Genomic DNA, 20,816 nt, shown 5'->3' with positions numbered 1-20,816 from the left:
GTATACCATGAGTAATTCTTGAGCAGTTAGCATTACAGTAGACACAGAGGCCATGTGTGACATAAACATTTAAGATAAGGCCTAATAACTATTTGGGATATATTAGACACATAGGGATAAATTAAACAAGATGCTCACCCCAACTTCAAACTTACGAATGGATTCTCTTAGGGGCACCTGGGTGGCTCAGTCAGTTAAGCCTCCGACTTCGGCTCAGGTCATGATCTCACAGTTTGTGGGCTCAAGCCCCACGATGGGCTCTGTGCTGACAGCTAGCTCAGAGCCTGGAGCCTGTTCCAGATTCTGTATCTCCGTCTCTCTCTGCCCCTCTGCTGCTCATGCTCGCTCTCTCTCTCTCTCTCTCTCAAAAGTAAATAAATGTTAAAAACAATTAAAAAGCAAAAATGTATTTATAAATGTATTTATTGCTTGGGACTTCCCATTTGATTTCACATAAAAATAATCACTGTAAGTGATAACTGTGTCCAAAGCTAGTCAACCAAAGCTCCAGTACAGCTAAACTGTATCACCTAGATGAGAGACTGGTTTTCTAGGTTAATTATCATTTTTACTTACTTTGAACTAGTGATCCATTTAGTCTCTTTATGCTGCAGCTTCTGTGGAAAGTAAATTATATATAGACATATAGGTATATATGTATGTATATGTATATATGTATATATGATTTCTGTTATAGATATATAAATATATATATTTATATGTATATGTATATATGTATGTACATATATGTTTATATGATTCCTCTTACGTGATATATTGATAATAGTCACAGGGTTAATTTTATGAGATGGTGAAGTACATCAGTCTTAAACTGCTGGGTTTAAATAGTTACTTAAGGAGACAGTCCTATCTATAGGACACCCAGTAGACACACAGCAGGTACAGCAGGTGATTAAAAATGAAAAGTGAGTGACATTCAGGTGTATTCAGTCATCTCCTGATGCCAGCACTTTGGACCCTCCAGTGACTGCATGCTATGTATTTCTGTCTCTCTCTGTCTCTCTCCTTCTCTCTCTCTCCTTCTCTTTCTCCCTGCCCAGTTTAAACCTATCATACTTGTTCCACATGCTTGTTTGGAAGGAGTGTGCTGGCAGGAGAAGGGACAATCATTCAGGATGCTGGGCCAACCTGATGCCTCTCCAGGCATCAGACCCACCCCCTACTAACCACCCCCCCAGCAATGGCATCTTTGAGTAAAGAAGACCCTCCATTGTTGTGCTTATCATGTGCATTTTGGAGCATCTTCCCTTTTAAAGATCGCTGTGCTCGGAAATGCTCTTGGGATTGGTGTCCTTGTGTGAATGAAGACGGACAACACAGCATATGGGAGTGACTAATGTAGAAAACATGAGGAAAGATGCCAGGCTCATTTTCAGGGCTGATGGCTGTGGTGTGTGACACTCTTACATCCGTCTGAGAGGTGCCCGAGGGAAGGGTTTAATTGCATTTTTGTGCAATAACTACTGGACAGGTGTCAAAGGGTAGCTCTGTCATTCCAGTCGGCTTAGAAAAATAGAAGACATTCTATCAGGAAAATAGATTTCAACCAATTCAGTATTTGCTATGACTGGTGAGTGTATGGGTGTGTAATTGAGAAATACGGGGAAAACTTGGAGGAAAGCTGAGAAGCTCAGACAGGATGGGTATGAATCACTACGTTTTGGGAAGTTACTCATGCACTACTTTTGCTGTCTTGATTTTGTGACATCGAGCCAAAAAATATAAACATATTAAGCAGTTTTGCCAGACATCCTTTTCTCTGTGTAAAGTTAGCGAGCCATTAGTAAACTAACTCTACAGTGTATTAAGAAATTTAGCCTAGAATCCGAGGCATAGTAATTCCTTTTAGACTTACTAATGGCAATGAGTCAACTCAGTTGAAGTAAGAAATACCTAAATTTTATGAGGGAGGGGTTGAAAGAGAGAAACTGCCAATCCAAATGATTTTTTAACTGTTTTTGTATTGTGATATTTTGCCCTTCCTAATGACTGATTTTGGTAATGGAAAGTTTGATTTCTTCAAACACAAATTTGACTAGCGGGCCACGTTGTTGGTTCTGTGTGTGTGTGTGTGTCTGTGTGTGTGTGTGTGTGTGTGTGTGTGTGGGTTTCCAGAACCTGAGATTGTCAATCTTTGCTATGATCTATTAGTTACAAATTCGATGGGAAAGGGAAAAAATCATTTGTTTTCAAAACCTATAATTTAAAAAAAAGTTGTCTGTCTGTGGAAACTTGAATAATTTCCCTATTTCCCCTGTGATTATTTTTATATAGGTTGAAGTACTTTTTTGTTTAAATTTGTGTCTGTTATGGAAATATAGGATTAAGTGTGCTAGAAAACCAAGTGAATAGAGATCACTGGCTTTTTACTGAAAAAGCCATCAGAGCTTCTGAATTTGGGGATTCTGTGGATGCATGTAGTTGACAGCGTGAAATTCCCTTTGCTTCACTTTGGGTTGTTTTTTTCTCATCAGGTTAGAACTACAGGACTTTAAAACAGCGCTTGAATAAATGTTGGTTAGTGTGGTATGCCCTAGGCAAAATGGTATAAAAATATTGTCTTAGATGCTGTGTCTTCTTGATCTCAGTTTTCTGCCTACTTACATCCTATTTTAAGGACAACCTCTTTTAAAAGAACTTCCTAGATAGAGTGACTCTGACTTGAATTAAGCTCCTATCTTATTCTCCTAGAACCGTCTCTTCTTTGTTATCTTTTATCTTTCCCTCCTCTACTTGCTCTTTTGTTTCTTTCTGACTTCTTGTTCTACCTCCTTCTCTCTCCATATTGCCATACTCTCTTATTAATCTCTTTTCCATCACCTATACTTATGCTGAGATGAGGTGGAAGGGGCCATAAAGATAGACAGAGATTAATGTCCTGGTAGAATATTAATATACCACAGAAATAATATGGAATCCAGGAAAATATGGAAGCATGCACAGCTGTGGAAATGCAGACTTTAGTGTGCTTGCTTCCCATGTATTTTTCTGGCTTTCCAGAGTTGCAAGCACTCAAGGGTCTTGACCACATTTTATCCTTTCTATATTGCAGTGTCCTTTCATGCAGGACCCAAAGAATTCTTTAACAGAATTGTAGGGTTTCATGTTCAGTCCTTGTCTGATGTATAAATCACCTCTATAACAACTTTGCCAGTGGTCATTTGAACTTGGATATAGTCATCCAAATGTATTCATTAATAGAGGATTAATTACATGAACTATTTTATAGGTAGCTATTCAGTGAGGTATTGATGACTATGAAGTGAGGGATTAATGGCTTCAAAATGCCTTAAGACATGCTTATGTGATATGAAAATAGTTGAAAGCACAGTTAATGAATATAACTATTAACAAAACCAAACATTGAATATATGCATGTTCAAAAACGGTTTTAGGGCCTGTGAGTGATTTTTCTTATTCTTATTTCTCCAAACGTCCAGTAATCTGCATATTAATTTTATCATTTAAAATGTATTCCAGAGTGGATATAACCAAGGAAGACAGCTCTCATACCAAGCAGTATGCCCCTTGCTTTGGGCTCTGATGATGACATCCATCTCTAACTCTCTATTTTTTCCTACTCTGAATTTTAAGTGTCTGTTTCTACTAGTAAGAAATAAATTTACACTTTAAAAAGAGCAAGAAAAAGCTGTACATTTCATTAGTCTGTATAAAAATAGTTTTGGCATGCAATGGTATAATCTGTAAATAGAAGGAAAGACATGGGAAGGTAAGCAAGATGTTTATTTTTAGAGGTGCTTTCTAACATCTAGTGTGCAGAAACTGCTTCCCTTAAGAAACACTATCCTTTTTGAGGTTATAGGAATTAAGTTTTTAGGGGGCACATGGCTGGCTCAGTTGGTAGAGTATGCAACTCTTGATCACAGGGTTGTGAGTTCAAGCCCCACATTTAGTGTAGAGCTTACTTTAAAAAGAAAATTAAGGTTTTTTTTGTTGTTTTTTTTTTAAAAAAGAATGCTTCTTTATAAAGAGTTTCTAATTGTGGGGCACCTGAGTGGCTCAGTCAGGTGAGTGTCTGACTCTGGATTTCAGCTCAGGTCATGATTCCAGGGTCCAGGTCGCTCCATGACGAGTGTGGAACCTACTTAGGATTCTCTTTCTCCTTCCTTCTGCCCCTTCCCCCGACTTGTGCTCTCTCTCTCTCTCCCTAAAGTTAAAAAAATAATTTAAAACAAGTTTCTAATTAATGTGTGGTTAAATGTAATGGATTACTTGGAAATATATTCAAAAATTTTGAAAGCCTTTTAAAGAAAACATGAAATGTATTCTGATTCAAATTGTATCCAATAAGAACAAAAGATTAAAAACATTGTAGCATGTTACCTTTCTTACTTAAAAGATACACCCTGGAGAAACCTTAAAAATTCACTTCTTTACCAGACTCTAAATTTAGAATGGTTTAATCACCTGTGTTCTGTATAAAATATGCAAATGTACTACTCCATTTTCTTTCTCCACAGAAATCAGTAATATATTTTTTTCAAAGGAAAAAGATTATCAATGCTCGACTTTAAAAATATAACCTTTGCCAATACTTATACATAAGAGTTTATTTAATTGTGGCATATAATTTTGAGGTTTCTTATTCTTTTGGAGATTTATATAGATTCCTCTATTTTTCCTAGATAAAATAAAAGCGTGATCTCTGTATAACTACAGAATTTCTGAAAAACTAAGTTACATGTAATGTGTCTCAAACTCATGTATCCAGTTGGAGGCTAGAATGTATATTCATATAAAATATTTGATAGCAAATGATGAATATATAAATGTACTTTTATCATATATAAACATTTAACCATTAGATGAAACTCCTGACTTTTCAGATATATGCAAAAGTTGAGCACAACTTGAATCTCCAGTAAGAGTTCAGCAGTTGGCCCATGTTTTCTCAAAACAGTATTCTCAGCTATATAGGGTTTTAATTAATCTAAGAGGTATATATTCTTCACAGAGAACTATAAGCAAGACCATAATAGATTGATTTGATATTAACAGTTCCTGCTTATGAGAATTAGCTTTAATGCTGCAGTAATAAGTACCCCACTGAAATGAAAGTTAGCATGTTATTACATACTATTCTTTTGTACGCTAATATGAAATTGTCATCTTGTAGACCCAAAAGGGCTTAGGTAGTGGCAGTTTTATATGGTTCAGCCTCATCCTGTCATTAGCTGAGACTGCCACTGGACTGGGAGAGCTTTGGGCATCAATATGGTAATATGGTGTGGTATTTAAGAAGCTGTTTGGCCCCTTGCTGGACCGTCAACAGTCCCAAGTGGTACCCTGACAAATATTATCTCCTGCAAGGAGGCCAATATCATTACTTTAGTTTCCAGAATCCCATGAAAGGACAAAAAAGTGAAGATAGCTTTAGTTTATGGGCATTTTCACCAGTAATGCAAAAGATGTAGCATGATATTCCTTTTATGTAAGTTTACACTAAAGATCTATAATGCTGCCTCTCAGTTGAACCTAATTTGATATGTCCAGGAAACAGTCCTGGTGATTAAAGACTACTACATGTCATCAACATAGGAGGAGAAGCTTCTTGTGCAAATGATATCTGTAAATCACATTTCAGACAGATATGGCCAATAAAGTTTTTAAAAAGTCTTAGGGGCACCTGGGTGGCTCAGTTGACTAAGTGTCTGACTTCAGCTCAGGTCATGATGTCATGGCTTTTGGTTCAGGCCCTCACTGCTGTTGGCATAGAGCTCACTTTGGATCCTCTGTCCCCCTCTCTTGCTGCCTCTCCCCAACTCATTCTCTCTCTCTCTCAAAATAAATAAATAAACTTTTAAAAAGCTCTTAGGAAATAGATAAATAAACGTGACTCTTCATTGATTCGAATATACCAGTCAGGGTTGCCTACGCTCCACAGTGAAGTACGTGAATTATGAGCCTGTAAGAGTAAAGGCCATCTTGAGATTGTCTCTGGTTTTATTAGCAGAACCTTTCAGAGCAGTTTGCATCATCTGACATTAGGTGATCACGGTGTTGACAGATAACCAGAAGGTTAATTAAGAATGAGAGGAATAATGATCTTGGAGCTTTTGGCAACAATGCTCATGTTATGGCATATAATTGATGGATGATGATTATTTTTGTGGTATAACAATACATAGTAATGATACCTACTGTTATGTCTTCTCACAAAGTTCTTTGGCAATGAGAGCATCATTTATTATTTTGCTCTTCTCATTATGCATTCTTCAAGTCTTTCAAAATAATCTTGCTTACCTACTTGAAGTGTTCAGATGAGGTGTTGTGAATGTGTGATTTAATTCTTTTCCTAAAGGGCTAGTTCCCTCTCAGGATAAACCTTGCTCCTCCACAAGCAAATAGTGGCACAAAATGATATATAACTGTTTCTTACGGAAATCTGTCAAGATAATACTTATGTTTCTCTTTAAGGAACTGTGTAATAATACAGATGCCAGTATAATTGTAACTGGATTTGGCCTGTGGTATCAAAGAATGGAAATAGTGTTCTTTTCCATATGAGAAAATATGAGGTCAGTCTTAAATACCCAGTTAGAAGAAGTTGTCATTGATCCAGTTATACATACATCATTGGTACAACCCAGTTAGGGTGCTAATACTTGATATCTGCAGTTTAGAATTTTTACATCACTTAAAAACTTTAATTTGACTTTACTTTTAGGATTAGAGGTATGAAAATATATTTTAGTGAAGCCATGATTATGATATTAACAGAGGAGGACTTTGTAGAAGGCATTCCTTCAGAACATTCTGTATTGTTTAGGTGAACATGAACATCTGAGCATCAGGGTAAGGAGGAAAAAAGTAAAATCAGAGGCTCAAGTGTCACCTGCGTTTTAAGATCTATGATATAACCTACTCTGGAAACAATATATTCAGCAAGTCTTCCCTAGGGTTACTTAATTTTCAACATATTTCCTTCAATGACAGAATAGCTAGTCAGGTACTTTTTAACACATGAAAACGTTGTTCATAGGTATTGGACTCACAGGAACATTTTCATGATTGTCAGTGATTGCCTTGTCTTCCAAGGTTAGTCTCATACAACGACAAATAAATGTGTCTCATCAATGTTTGGTGTCAAAGCTGAACATAGTTCCAAGATGCCAAATGACATTGAGATATCAACCTCTTACAATTCAAGCAGGCACAAAATCACAGTAGAACTCTGTGAACTTCTGTTCTAAAGATATCACTGTCATGGAACTCAGATTTTTCATCATTACTTTTATGAGTAATTACCTTTATGAGTTCAGTGAGTATAAAGCTCTTAGAGCTCTATTTCTGAAGTTTGAATTTATATTCTTGACTAGAACCATGTATTCAACTTTTCTTAATGCACATTCTATGATTGTCTATATAGAGGACCAAAATTAAATGTGAATCCAAACAAGATTATCTTATACTATTTCTGTTTTATATTTTAAGTTTGGAAGCCTTTCCGTAATGAAGACGTCAAGTAATCATATGTTAGGATTAAATTCATAGGACCCAAATTTCCTTTATTCTAATTTAAACAATTCAATTTATTCATGACTTGTCAACATGACTTGGTTGTCTACAAAAGTTACCTTTAGTGGAAAAATGAATTTTTACTACTGATGACATGATTGTTACTTTAGTCACAAAATATGGCACATATACAGTTTTAATGAAGGCATTTGTTAACTGCTTTGATGGCCTGAATTGATGAAATTACAGAGTCTCAGATCTCTATCAGTACACTTGTCATAGGGCATGCAGTTTCCTGTAGGTGTTGACCAAGAGATCTTGTACTAAATCATAAAATAAAATCATAAGAATATTCCATTTTAGGACCCTCATGGTAGACTCATTCTCATAGTGATTTGACATATTCCCGGTTCTATCTCAAGCCTCCATGGCAATAATCACAGCTCTGTGATAACTATTTACAAGCCACACATTGCCAGACATTACTGTTTCTGAGTCTACATTTGCTTCTTTTGCATTTAAATAATTTGTGGATGTTATCCAAGTGCCTGGGTAATGTTGCACCTCATCATTGAGAAGCAAAAGAATGGGCTAAAATAATGGTGCTGACCATGCTGTTTTAAGTCAATTGTTGGAAAAATTAGCTTGGGTCTAGGTAATCAATGGAAATGAAAATTTTTATAAAATTTAATTAAATGATTCGAAAGTTTATACAAGAATAGATTAGTAACTGCAGAGAACATTTTTAAAAGAAGGATGATCAGGGAGACCTGCTTTATCTTTATTAAAGTTATCATAGGGTCAGGTAAAAAAATAAAATATCTCAAAATTAGCTTCATTGTGTGCTGTGTGCATATGTGTGCATTTATCTATATTTGTGTGCATTTAATGTATAATAAAGGAAGCATTACTGTTTGCCTTTACTCACAATAAAGGATATATAAATGTAAATAATTCTTATCAATTTATTAAAGATAAAATATTACTGTTAGAGGTAATAGCATTGCTAAGCATTTGTAAATTGTTGGGAGTGCTGCTGTGAATTGTAACAACCTTTCTGGATTGCTACTAGCTACTATATATCAAGTACATTAAAATATTCATAATCTTTTTTAATGTTTATTTATTTATTTTGAGAGAGAGAGAGAGAGGCAGCATGCGCATGTGCATGAGCCAGGGAGAGCCAAACAGAGAGAGAGAGAGAGAGAGAGAATCCCAAGCAAGGTCTGCAGTGTCAGCATAGAGCCGGAAGCAGAGCTCCATCTCACAAACTGTGAGATCATGACCTGAACTGAAATCAAGAGTCAGATGCTTAACCAATTGAGCCACTCAGGTGCCCCCAAAATATTCATAATCTTTAATGTGGGAAACTTATTTCTAACAATTTGTCCCAATGAAGTATTCAGAAATGAAAAAAATATTTTTGCAGCAGCACTTTTCATAATAAGAAATTTTAGAACAGCTTTGATGTCTACATACCTGCCAGTGATTAAGTAAATATAGTAATGACAAAGAAAACCTATATATAGAAAAATATCAAATAAAAATAGAGAATACATTTCATATGTTTCATAAATCCAACCATGTTAAAAGTATAGCAAAATACCAGGAATAGATACTTTAATACATTAACAGTGGTTATCTGTGGAGTCTGGAATTGTGCATAATTGTTATTATTCTTGTTATGCTTTTCTGTATTTTCCTAATGTTTTTTACAATAAATATATATTATTAAAATTTTTTAAAAAACCATTGTCATTAGCCATTTAATTAGCTTTATACAGAACTCTTGAAGTTTTAGTTTATAAAGTAAAACAAATCAGACAAATTAAATTTTATATTGCATTTTCAGCTCTGGATTACATGCTCTTTTCCATCTGACAGTAACTTTATGGGGTAGTGCCCTCCGTTTTCACAGTGCAGTTTTTTTTGTCCCTTTGCCAGTAAACTAAGCTTAAACAAACCACTTTACCTCTCTCAGTCTTTAATTTCCATGCCTATCAAATGAAGCTTCTTCCAATTTTAAAATCTGGAAATTAAATTATAAAGATTTCTAAAACTATATGCAGAAAAAACATCTTTTCCTACAATCTGTATGTCTCTTTTTTACTACAGAGTTTTTTCCTAACGTTCTCTCCTGTGTTTTGTGCTTCTTAATATCCCCATCCCCTGCTCAATATCTGATGATTTAGGAGATTGTAATGTCATCTTTCTGTCTGTCTCTCTGTACCACTCAAGGCATCGTCCAGATCCTAGGGTCACTATATGAATATTGTTGACTGATTGTTGTCTATGGGTTTTTGGTGATATTTTGGTGGTGCTATGAGATCATAATAGAATTTATAAATAATCTGCAGAGATTCTGAGAATCTAGATATACATGGACTAACTTAAGTTTGATAGTGAATTGCTAGTGCCTTTAAAGGCATCTTATTGATATATACACTCTACAGCTATACACAAACCAAGATTGGATACATATGTTTAGCATGTGAAATGACTGACACTTTGGAAATAACTTGCTTTTCGATGAAACTTTTATATATTATTTAAATTCTAAGTTTGCAAGGTGATATTTTTACTCTGTGTTGCTTACTAAAAAATTAGTAGCTGATTGAAATAAGTCACTCAATATGCTAACGGATGAGATACAAATGCATATTGGTGCAATATGATATACTCCATACAGATCCATTCACTTGATATAAAATACGATTTTCTTATCATTTACTTCTTAAATTCTTTAGTAGAAAGCCTTAATCGATATTGTATATACTCCAAATGAAAAAGCAAGCCTTAAAATTGGTCCTTTGTCTAATTTGTCAACTGGGGTGAAATGTGTGCTGTTTGATGCCTCCGTGTGATTTATGTGTACTGATAAATTTCTTTTTAAACTTGCAGCAAATAGTGGCAGCAATAAATGCAGGGATTATACCTTTAGGAAACACCTCCAATCAAATCAGTCACTGGGATTTGGGAAGTTCCTTCTTCTTTGCTGGCACTGTTATAACAACTATAGGTAGGAGACAACTTATCTTGTTTTCTAATCTTGGTACAGCTTGTGAGCTAAAATTCATGTTTGAATTTTTCTTTCATGGTGGGTCAAATTGGTCTACAGCATGTAGAAAACTAGATTTTTGCAAATGGATTTCGAAAAGAGCATTGAAAGGTTTGAACAAAGAAATGATGGAATTCGTTATTGTACCAGAATACTAAGTTAAGTTTAAAATGCCTATGAACCCCAAGAGCAGTGTACTTGAGTCGTATGACTAATGGATAAGAATGTCAGGAAATGGCTTAAAATGATGATTTGGGGGGAGAAGGGGCAAGTGGTTTTAAATTTTCCTGTATCTTTGATTTTTTAGTGTAGAAAGAAAATGTTTTGAGTACAGTTTTGACATTCTTTTCATGAGGTTCATATTTGATATGACCTTTACCAATTTGTAAATTTTAACTCTACATTTCAACAGAGTATCACCGATCTTATATGCCTGCCTATCATGATTGTTTCAGGGCTTTTTAAAAATATATTGTTTTTGCAATGTGCAAATGTGTTAAAAAAATTAACACTGAAATATGAGGATTACAAAAAGAATTAAAGTCTAAGCCCTTGCTCTTCGCCTTCTACTTCTGTTGTTTGTTATAATGTTAAAAAGGACCACATAGTGGAACAGTCTCTAAATTTTGGGCTTGCCTATCCATACACTCAGCACTTTCTAGGAAGTAGAGTGAGTACAGGTAGATGACTTTTCCTCTGGTAGTTAGTCATTCAGTGCCCAAGAAACATCCAGAGGCTATAAATACATACCCCATAGAGAAAGCCATGCTTGCCATGCCGTTGGGATTAGAAAGGGTTACAGCTGTCTCGTTTCATGGAAGAAGATAGGTTTGGAACACAATTTTCAAGATAGGGAAGGAAATGACTCATCCCAGTTATGAAGGAATTTTAAGTGGAGGAATTCTTCCCCTCGACATATGCTTGTGATGAGATTTCCTCTCCTGATTTTTGGTTGTGAATTAAGCTTCTAAAAGTTTTCATTGTATTATTTGATGCCATTGATAAATTGTGAAGTGGATTGCTTCTTGGCCTTTTGGCTAAGATCAAGTGTAGTATCTGTTCTTATCAGATAAATTATGAAGTGGATACTATTTTCAAATCAGTACTTTATATCAAAGTCCTAAATAAGAGGACAGAGACAGTGTAGGGATGAACTCTTGCTTAAAATTTTCTTTTGAAAAAAAAATGTGTAGTCTTGTCATTATCCGAATCCATTGTAATGCCCCTTTGTGCTAGATCACTTGCCAGCGAAATAAATACCTGAGCATGTTGATTTTTGCCTTTGTTAAGAGGTCAAAGAACTATATTTACTTTTACATTTCCACCAGCTGGGTCAAAAGTGGCATGGCTGTGAAAATCTGGAAGAATGGCAACCTTGATTTCTAACCATAATAACAGGGTAACTTTGGAGCTTAGACATCTTGGCCATTTCTACTATGGAAATAACTGTTTATTGTATAAACTACTTAGAGTCTAGAAGGGAAAAGAAACCTCACAGACTGAGCGAGAGTGGTTTGTTTCTGCCCAATGAAAACTCAAAAGTCCAAGTTATAACTCATCATGACTACCACTAAATTATTCTGCAAGAGAACTTAGTCATTATACTGACTTACCGTTGTATCCTATGTTTGTAAACAGTCTCATATCTTGAATCCCAAATTCAGTACGTTTTGCAGACATATACTTCAACACATGAAAAAAAATAAACCATTATTACCAGCCTTACCCCAAATTATAGCCATTAAGCACAGTAGCTTATTATTTAGGTTGTTTAGGTAGCTACCTGACGACAGCCCAAATCCCCCACTGTTCTATCTCAGGCTTTAGTCTTAGGTGGATTAAGTCATTCTAGGTCACCCATACTTCCTCCATGATCTTTTACTCCTAGGTCAAGGTCATCTCCTCTGACCTTAGACCAGATTATGATGTAGGGCAGAATAAAAATTTGGCCTCTTTTATACGTGTCCATTTGACATTTAAGTCATCATTCAATAAATTCAAAGTATAATTATTAATCTTTGTAATGATAGTAATTATAGGTGAGCTTTGAAGTGGTTTTTAGCAGTCACAGACATTGTAACCTCTAGCACTAGCTGCATTGCATTAGTCATTTAAAAAAAGAATTCGAGACAGTTTTGGAGAATAAATTGCAGGGACTTTTATGGGGTGCCTGGCACAAGAGTGCTTCCTGGAACTGCATTAACTGTAGTTGTCCAAGATGCGTCTCTTTGGCGTTATCAATTTGCCTAAGAAACCAAAGGGACTGTTACTAGCCATTGGAAATATGCCCAAGAGAAGTTCAATGATACGAAATAGATTATTAAAATTTAAGGCCTAATTCTGGAGTATCTTTTCATATATATATATATATATATATATACACACACTTTTTCCAAAATCATATGCTTCCAAACCCTGCACAAATTCCATTCCACAGTTGCACAGACTCCAATCCATTCTTCTCTGTTCTCAAACCTCCGGTCCATCAGTCAATTCTGTTGGCTCTGACCTCAAAGCACATCCATCATTTAACTACCACTCACCATTCAAACTGCCTCCATTTTGGTGCAAGTTGGCATCATCTCAGCATCAGCATCCTTGCAGAAAGAAACCTTATACAGAGAGCATTTCTATACTTTATAATGCAGAGCAAACACCATATTCATACACACCTCACTTAGTAAGATGCAAGTTGTTCTGGGAGGTTGGGGATTTTTCTATGTTTGCATCTTTTCTGCATCCCCAATGCTTGACCCATAGGGGGTGCTTAACAATTATTTTTGGAAATTAATAACAAATAGGCATTCTAAATGGTATGAACTATGGTTTGCTATAAATTACATTAACACTAAATTGATACCTGTTATACCACATTCTTAGCTCTTTTTTTAAAAAATTTTATTTTGAGGGGGGGAAGGGCAGAGAGAGACAGAGAGAGAGAGTCATGGGGCTCAAACCCATGAACTGTTGAGATCATGACCTGAGCTGAAATCAAGAGTCAGATGCTTAACAACTGAGCCATGCAGGCACCAGCATTCTTAGCTCTTTTAACAGATTTTATTACCAGCTTTTTTGTTAGTTTGGTCATTTATTTATTTAACATATAATACAGCACCATCACTCTGCTGCTATAAACATAAAAGATAAATTGCTTGAGCCTAAGTTACACACAGACCAGTCAGGAAGGCCAGTGGACAAATAGTCATTTATGATATAGTGTGTCACATGCTATGGGTTAAGGGTATTTAATGGGAACATCTAGGAGCTACATGTTACATAGATACTGGGGTAGGTGGATGGATAAGGAAGAGACAAGGGATATGTGCCTTGTCTTAGTAAATGTTGTCCTAGTTGAGACCGGAAAGAGAATTAAGAGTTTTCCAGGTGAATGAAGGTGGAAAGGGAACATCGTAGGCACTGGGAGTTTGTGTGGGAGAGATTAGGGCTAGGGAATAGTATGTTCTGTTTGGGAATTGCAAGTTGTCTAGAATTGTTATTTGTAATTGAAGGGATTCATCCTCAGAACCATGTAAATCAGCAAGTCAATGTAAGTGGCTCCTGTTGGATCAGTGCTATTTCTGCCACTGCCAAGATATAAAAGACACAGTCCCTGCTTGCAATCCAATTTGGGAGATATAATGTACACTTATGAAATAACTGAAGAATAACAGAAATAAGTCTTGTGTAAGCAAATGTTATATGGAACCGTGGCTTAAACAATGGGTTAAGATTGAGAAAAAGGAAAGTATGTGTGGGCTGGAGCTGGGAGGGAAAGCTTAATTAGAGAAGTTGGAATTGAACTATGCTTTGAAGACAATGTTTTGGCTTAGGTCGATGGAGGGGGATATGGCCTCCCCAGTTGGTGACATGACTGAGCAAGAATACAAAGAGGTATGAGCTTGGCTTATTTTGAGGATAGAAAAGTAAGTATTTGTGTAGAGTAGAGGAATCGTTTAAAGGAGTAGCAGTTAATAGTATTGACTGATTCAGATGGGAAGAATACAGTTGAATATAATTTGATTTTTGAGAATTTGGGGCCTACTATAATAAGATAGAATATCGGTTTGGGGGCTTTTGTTATAGTTGTTTTTGGAGAGTGAACTGACAGGTTGCAAGTGACCTTAGAAGGTGCATCTGTCAAGAAGACGATGTGTGGAGACTGACAGTTGAGAGAGCAATTAGGAGGCCATCTTAGGGACCCACAGAAGGGGGATGGGAGGGTGCACCGACATGGTTGGAGTTGATGTTGCAAGAAGAGAGGAAGACAATATGTTGAAGTAATTAGACGCAGGAATCAACAGGCCTTGGTGACTAACAGAAGTTGAATACTGAAATGCATATTTAAGCAGCAGGCTTGCGACTCCTAGACAGTGCTAGTTGATGCTGTAAAGAGAAAAGAATTTTAAGAAATGGCTGAAATTCATAGACTGTGTTCTATTAGGAAGCTTCACTTTAGTCACCCTTCCCTCGACCTTGGCTTGTGCATTCTCTGATTCAGACAGACTAAGAACACAAGGTGGCTAGGCTCTCTCCCGGAGCTCTCATTAGGGCTGAAGAGACCAGCGATCAATCAGGACATTACAAAAACCCAGACCGTTGTTGATGACAATAAATGCTACACAAGAAGTTCATGTGAGGTGATAGAAACTACAGGAACCAGAGCGCATGGGGGGAGGTGTGCTGAAGGAGACGGATTTAAGAGTTCTCTGAGCAGATGGCGTCGAAGCGTGAGAAGACGGCAGCGAGGTGAGGAAGAGCACAAAAGTGCGTTCAGGGAGAGGGCCGGCAATGGCAGAGGGCCTGAGGGGGACAAGTGTGGGCATATCCAAGGAATGCAAATGAGTCCCTGTGCCAAGACACGGAAGAAGAAGCAAGGTTAGCAAGATTAAGAGGAGCCAGGGCCTGCGGGACTCACTCGGTAAGTCATGGCAACATTCTGAATTCGGTGGGAAGCCACTGAAAGATTTAAGCACCAGAGAAGGACAATGTGACTGAGCTGCTATTCGGAGGGCACGGAGGGGAAGCAAGAAGACCAGTAAGAAGGTTGTCGCATTAATCCGTAGGAGCGAAGATGTCGCCTTGAACTGAGGAGGTGGTGGCGAGGAGGGTAACTCATATATCTGCCCACTTTTGGGCCTCCTCTCTGCCACCTCAACAGATACGTGATTTAAAAAAAGAGAAAGATTGCCGATGGAAATATACTTGTCCCTAAGACTAGGGCCAAAGGGGGACTACCTGTGTCTTCTATTTTAAGTTATTTTAAAGCTAACAAGAAATCACTTACATTCTAGGACAGACTGTTGGCAAAAATGATGTAACGGATAACTGTATTCTATTTTCAGTTTAAAGATTAGAAGGAAATGTCAGATGATTTGATTACCTGAAGGCATTAAAATATAATGAAATTTTCCCCACTGGAAAGTAAATGGGAATGCCAGGGCTGGGATTTGCCCAAGCTTATCACTCAATCTTGATCTCAGAGGGTCAGGATGCAAATAAGGGCAGCACTCTGGCCTTTAGTAACTGTAAGATCCCGTAAGCATCACGTTGAGCCTTATGGAACACATTTCCTTAGAGTAGAGGTTCTCTTGTTTACAAAGGACTCTTGTTTTCTACCACTTGAGTGTAGAGATTGAGATCAGTTCTGTAGCTTCTGCTTATTTTTCCTGTATTTTGAACCAGCCACCCAGACTTTCAGTTTGCTTTTACCTAGATTGAATTGCTAAAGCTGTTATGACAGTGGGCACACATTTACTGCAAACCCATATTTTGCCCGTTTAACATAATGCCTAATTGATTAGAAAAGGAGCAAAAACAAACAACAACAAAGCAGGGAAAAAAAGTAAAGGTTTAGAACAACTTTAACAAGCAGTTCTAAATCAAAGAAATGTCAATTTTGGAAACACGGAGGATAGATTTTACAGAGTGAAGCTTTATGCGTGTCTTCAGCAGGAAGTCCGCCATTTCTGTTGGATATGGTAGGAAACTATAACTCAAAGAGTGAGGGGAAGATTGTAAGATATTTTCTGTTCAATTTTGTGATTTCATGAAGCTGCAGTCTGAACTGGGAGATGAATAGACTTGAAGCAGTGGTGTAGAATGTGACGGAGAGCATTCTCTCAGAGGATGATGTTATTGTAGCTTTGGGTGTTGGGTGTTATCTTATTAATTTAGTACACTCGTTATTCTGTGGCTGTTCACTAGTCTCTTGGTTGTTCTCAGAGAACTGAAGATTGGTTTTTGGAAATCTGCAGATTGGTTTTTGGAAACCCATTTTAAAGGAAAATTAAATGTTCTTAGGCAGCTCAGAAGGCAATCTTGCAAAGTGACTTCTAGTTCTGACCCTACAATCGTATTGCATTTTTCTTTATGCCAGTTTGTTAAAGTGGATGAGTATTTTTCCAAAATATGTAATTCTGGCCTTGTACACTTGAAATACAGACGTTGAAATTAAGAAATTGTTTTCGATCTTTGATTCTGTTTCTCCTCCCGTCCACTTAAATTAATGAAAATAAAGCATATCTCAGGATATTAACAAATGTTCCTGCCATTCAGAATCTTCACATAGGTTTATTTCTTTTCTAAGTTAACATGCATTTCTCAGAGAAAATATGTTCTGAATGGTAGTTAAGTTTGCAGAATGCAAAATCATATTTGATAGGCAATGAAACAGAATTATTGCATAAATATATTGTAGGCTCCAAAGCAGTAATGAAATAGATTAGTCATCTTTTCTCAGGGCATATAAATGTTACGTCAGTCACAAAGAAGTTCAGTTCAGAACCCCTAGTTCTCAGAATCCTGGGCCAATTGGAAGGAGGTTGGGGAACGTTAGGGATATAATCTTCCCGGGAGTAAGGCAACATTTTTGTTTGTTTGGTTTTGGTAGTAGAAAAACCCGTAACAAGATAGTACAGATTCAACAGAAACTGAAGGTCCCAGGAAGGGGAGGGCCAGCTATGGTAGTAGCATAGTGGTCGTTCATTTCTTGGGTATGTTCACATCAGGAATTGCTTGTATTCTGAAAAAAATACATTTGTATATGTTTCTGCCCACTTTTGAAACATTCGCAATAACCAATTTTTAATCTGGAAAGTTATCACTGTCAAATGTTGTGATCAAGAAATTACCCTAAAATTGGAAGCAACCAATTGTCACAAAGTTCATGCCCTGAAAAAATACTGAGTCTATTTTTTTTCTTGCCTTCTCCCCCTTCTCAACCCCTGACACGCAACACGGTTTACCATGGGTTACCGATTTTATAGAGCATCTGAAGGACCACCAAATATCCAAGTATTGCTCTGGGTGGGATTAAAACTAGTGAGATGATCATCAGAAAAATGCTTTTTGTAACTGCCTCAAATAATTCATTCGATAAGGAAGGAACGTAAGAACTTTTGTTTGGGCCTGTCTCCTTTCAGCTAGTAATTATGCTACATATTTGTTTTCTTCCCAATCTTTTTTGTGTGTGTGAAATTCTTTAGACTTGTGCAAACGTACTCTTGGAAAATTGGCATTGCTATTTAAGCGGTGCTGTAAATGTAGCATGATGTTTATAAGTGCATACCTGTGCCAGATGAGGTTCGTGTGCAAGTCTGGTGGTTTGGGTGCACGCGAAGTACCACGCACATGTGACTAATTCTAACTGGAAACTGGAATTTCACGCAGCCAACTCTTGGTTCTGACATCCCATTGGGGGGAAACATTGGCAATAGGAACAACTGAAAGTCGCAAGACATCTAAAAATGCACACTAATTACAAATCTTCAGCCTCTTCCACTTTCAATTGTATTGTCAAAACAAAAACAACAAATACATGAGCAGATTTTGTTGATGTGTTTCACCTCCCCTCTGTGGGCTTAGATTCCCCTCTGTGCTAACAAAGAGTACATTTCCAAGCGCAGGTGGCAAGAGAAGAAAAGAGGAAAGGAGGGGTATGAACGTCACAATCCACTCAAATAGCTTGTTCAAACAATGTGTTTTCGGAGGTAATTTCAGTGGCATCTCAGGGAGCCACAGTGGAAGCTGTGCTTTAAATTAAAAAAAAAAAAAAAAAAAAAGATCTGTATGTGCTCTCCTAATATTCATTGTATTACAACTAAACAATGTGCTGGACACGCTTATGCAGACACTTCATTAGTTTCACTCACATAGTATAGTTTAGGATAAAACCATTTCTCACTCTTTTTTAGAGGAATGATACAATAGAAGGGGCATCAGATTTCACTACAGAAAATCTAAGTTCAGGTTTTTGTTTTTGCCACTAGCTAGGGTTGTATTATCGATCCAGTCACTGCTCTGTTATCCTTAATTTTCTTGTTTGTCAGTGGGGCTAGTATTTCTCGCAGAGTTGTTGTGAAGGTTAAATAAGATTATGTACATGAAAATAGTTTGAATCCTCAATGACAGTGTATTAGAGTAAGCTGATTTTATTAGAGTAATTTGTATTACTTTATTATTAAAATAAGTCAATATTATTTTTTGCACATTTATTTATATTACTAATGTCAACAGAGAAAGAAATTATGTTTTTTGTTACACCTTGAATGTATCCATTTTCACTCTTATAAAATATATGTTTGCCAGCATGTAATTTATTAGTGTTTGCTCAAACCAGTTATTATCACAATGCTAAGTGCCAAATTTGATTAGTTTTTTCTAGTTTTTTGATTTGATGAAATGAGTTTGTTGGTTATTTAAGTGACCTATAGATAATCCAAAGTGTGATCACTGAAATGATATATAATGTAACCTTGAGGTGTTCTATTAGCTGAGTATAAAGATTAATATTTGTATAAATCTGTTTTTATATGATTTTTTTAAATGTATGTCTTTACATTAGTTAGGCTATGCCAAGTTATTTTCTGTAACAAACGATCCCCGCATCGCCGTGGCTTTACAAAATAAAAGTTTATTTTTTATTCACACTGTATCTTCAGTGTGGATTGCTACAGGAGGGCCCTGCCCATTGTTCTAGCTCACAGACTTCCAGTGACACCTCTCCCTCTTTCCATGGCCTTTCCTGATCACTTTGGCATAGGGATCAGAGCATGAGCAACTGTACATGGGAACCTGCACACTGGCTCATGGAGCTTTTGCAAGTGCACACACTGTCTTCACTCACATGACATGGGCCAAGTCAACCTTGAGACCATAAGCGGGGAAAGGCAACCCTACCCTGTTCCCAGAAGAACCCAGATATTTGGTGATAGTCTTCATAAATACTCTCAACAGATATACTCATTGAATACCCCTCCTTAAAGTTACTTGATATTCAAACAAACAAAACATTCAAAGAAATTATACTTTACATTTTGCTCTTCCGAACTATGTCTCCCTTAATGCCGGCACTGAAATGGGATTTTTATTTTTCATATGTAATATTGGCTCCTGTGGAATTATTAGAGATTGTGTTGGCAAGCAAAGTCCCTACACAGTGGTTTCATCCGTGAAACAATCTCAAAATGAACATAAAAATTAATATGTAAAACTTTAATTTTAGCTTACTGTAGGCAGAAAGTCTGCTGTTATTGATGATATTATTTAGGGATTCCCATTAGCATGGATTTTAGTAATGATCATTTAACAAGGTCTGAATCGTGATGATAAAAACATTAAGTCCAGGAAAATAAATTAAAAGACTGAGTTATTTTTGAGGTAGAGGCAAAATAATGTAGGGGTCAGCAAACTGTGGCCCGTGTGCAAAATCTAGCCCGTCACCTGCTCTGTAATTGTTAGAGCACAACACCCATTTACTTTAGTATTGTCTTCAGCTGGCTTGGGGCTAGAACAGATACCAGATGGCCCGCAAAGCTGAAGCTATTTACTATCTGGCCCTTTACTGAAAAAGTTTGCCAACTGTGGACTAAAAGAATGAGTATAAAGGAAGAAGGATAGAGTTCATAAGAGAAGCCCTAGGTTTGAGGTTTGATTCTAATATTTATTCACTGTATGATTTGAACTGTATTATTTTCTGAGTTGTTTCCTCATGTGAATATTCAAACGGCTTCCTAATAGGTGAATAGTAATACATGTGCGTTCTATCTCATAGGATTTTATGAAAACTCAAAGGATAGTATATTTAACCATGTTTAACTGCTATATACAACATATTAATCATTTTTCAAGACTATACTGGTTTTTCCCCTCCTTGTCTAATGAAGGTTGAAATAAGCCTTGTGAACTTCTGGAAGGTATACAGATAAGCTTCATGTTTTCTGGAGAGAGGGTCTAGAGTATATATCAGATCCTCAAAGGT

At 36.6% G+C, this 20,816-nt stretch overlaps 1 protein-coding gene and 1 pseudogene across 3 annotated transcripts in view; both read left to right on the top strand.

Moving 5' to 3' along the window:
• The window catches only part of KCNK2 (potassium two pore domain channel subfamily K member 2), a 130,612-nt gene that overhangs the window by 27,145 nt on the left and 82,651 nt on the right, over nucleotides 1-20,816 (top strand). For all 3 annotated transcript variants that reach the window (XM_039249494.1, XM_039249492.1, XM_039249491.1), the window contains exon 3: nucleotides 10,402-10,519. In XM_039249494.1, coding sequence (XP_039105425.1) covers nucleotides 10,402-10,519 — 118 coding nt within the window. The remainder of the gene's footprint in view (nucleotides 1-10,401; nucleotides 10,520-20,816) is intronic.
• Nucleotides 11,576-11,681, top strand: LOC120243381 (annotated as a pseudogene).

Source organism: Hyaena hyaena, unplaced genomic scaffold (genome assembly GCF_003009895.1).
Source record: "Hyaena hyaena isolate Hyena2069 unplaced genomic scaffold, ASM300989v1 scaffold_339, whole genome shotgun sequence".
In the NCBI taxonomy this organism is placed as follows: Eukaryota; Metazoa; Chordata; class Mammalia; order Carnivora; family Hyaenidae; genus Hyaena; species Hyaena hyaena.
Note: the sequence above shows the minus strand (reverse complement) of the source record. Positions and strands in the feature narration are given on the sequence as shown.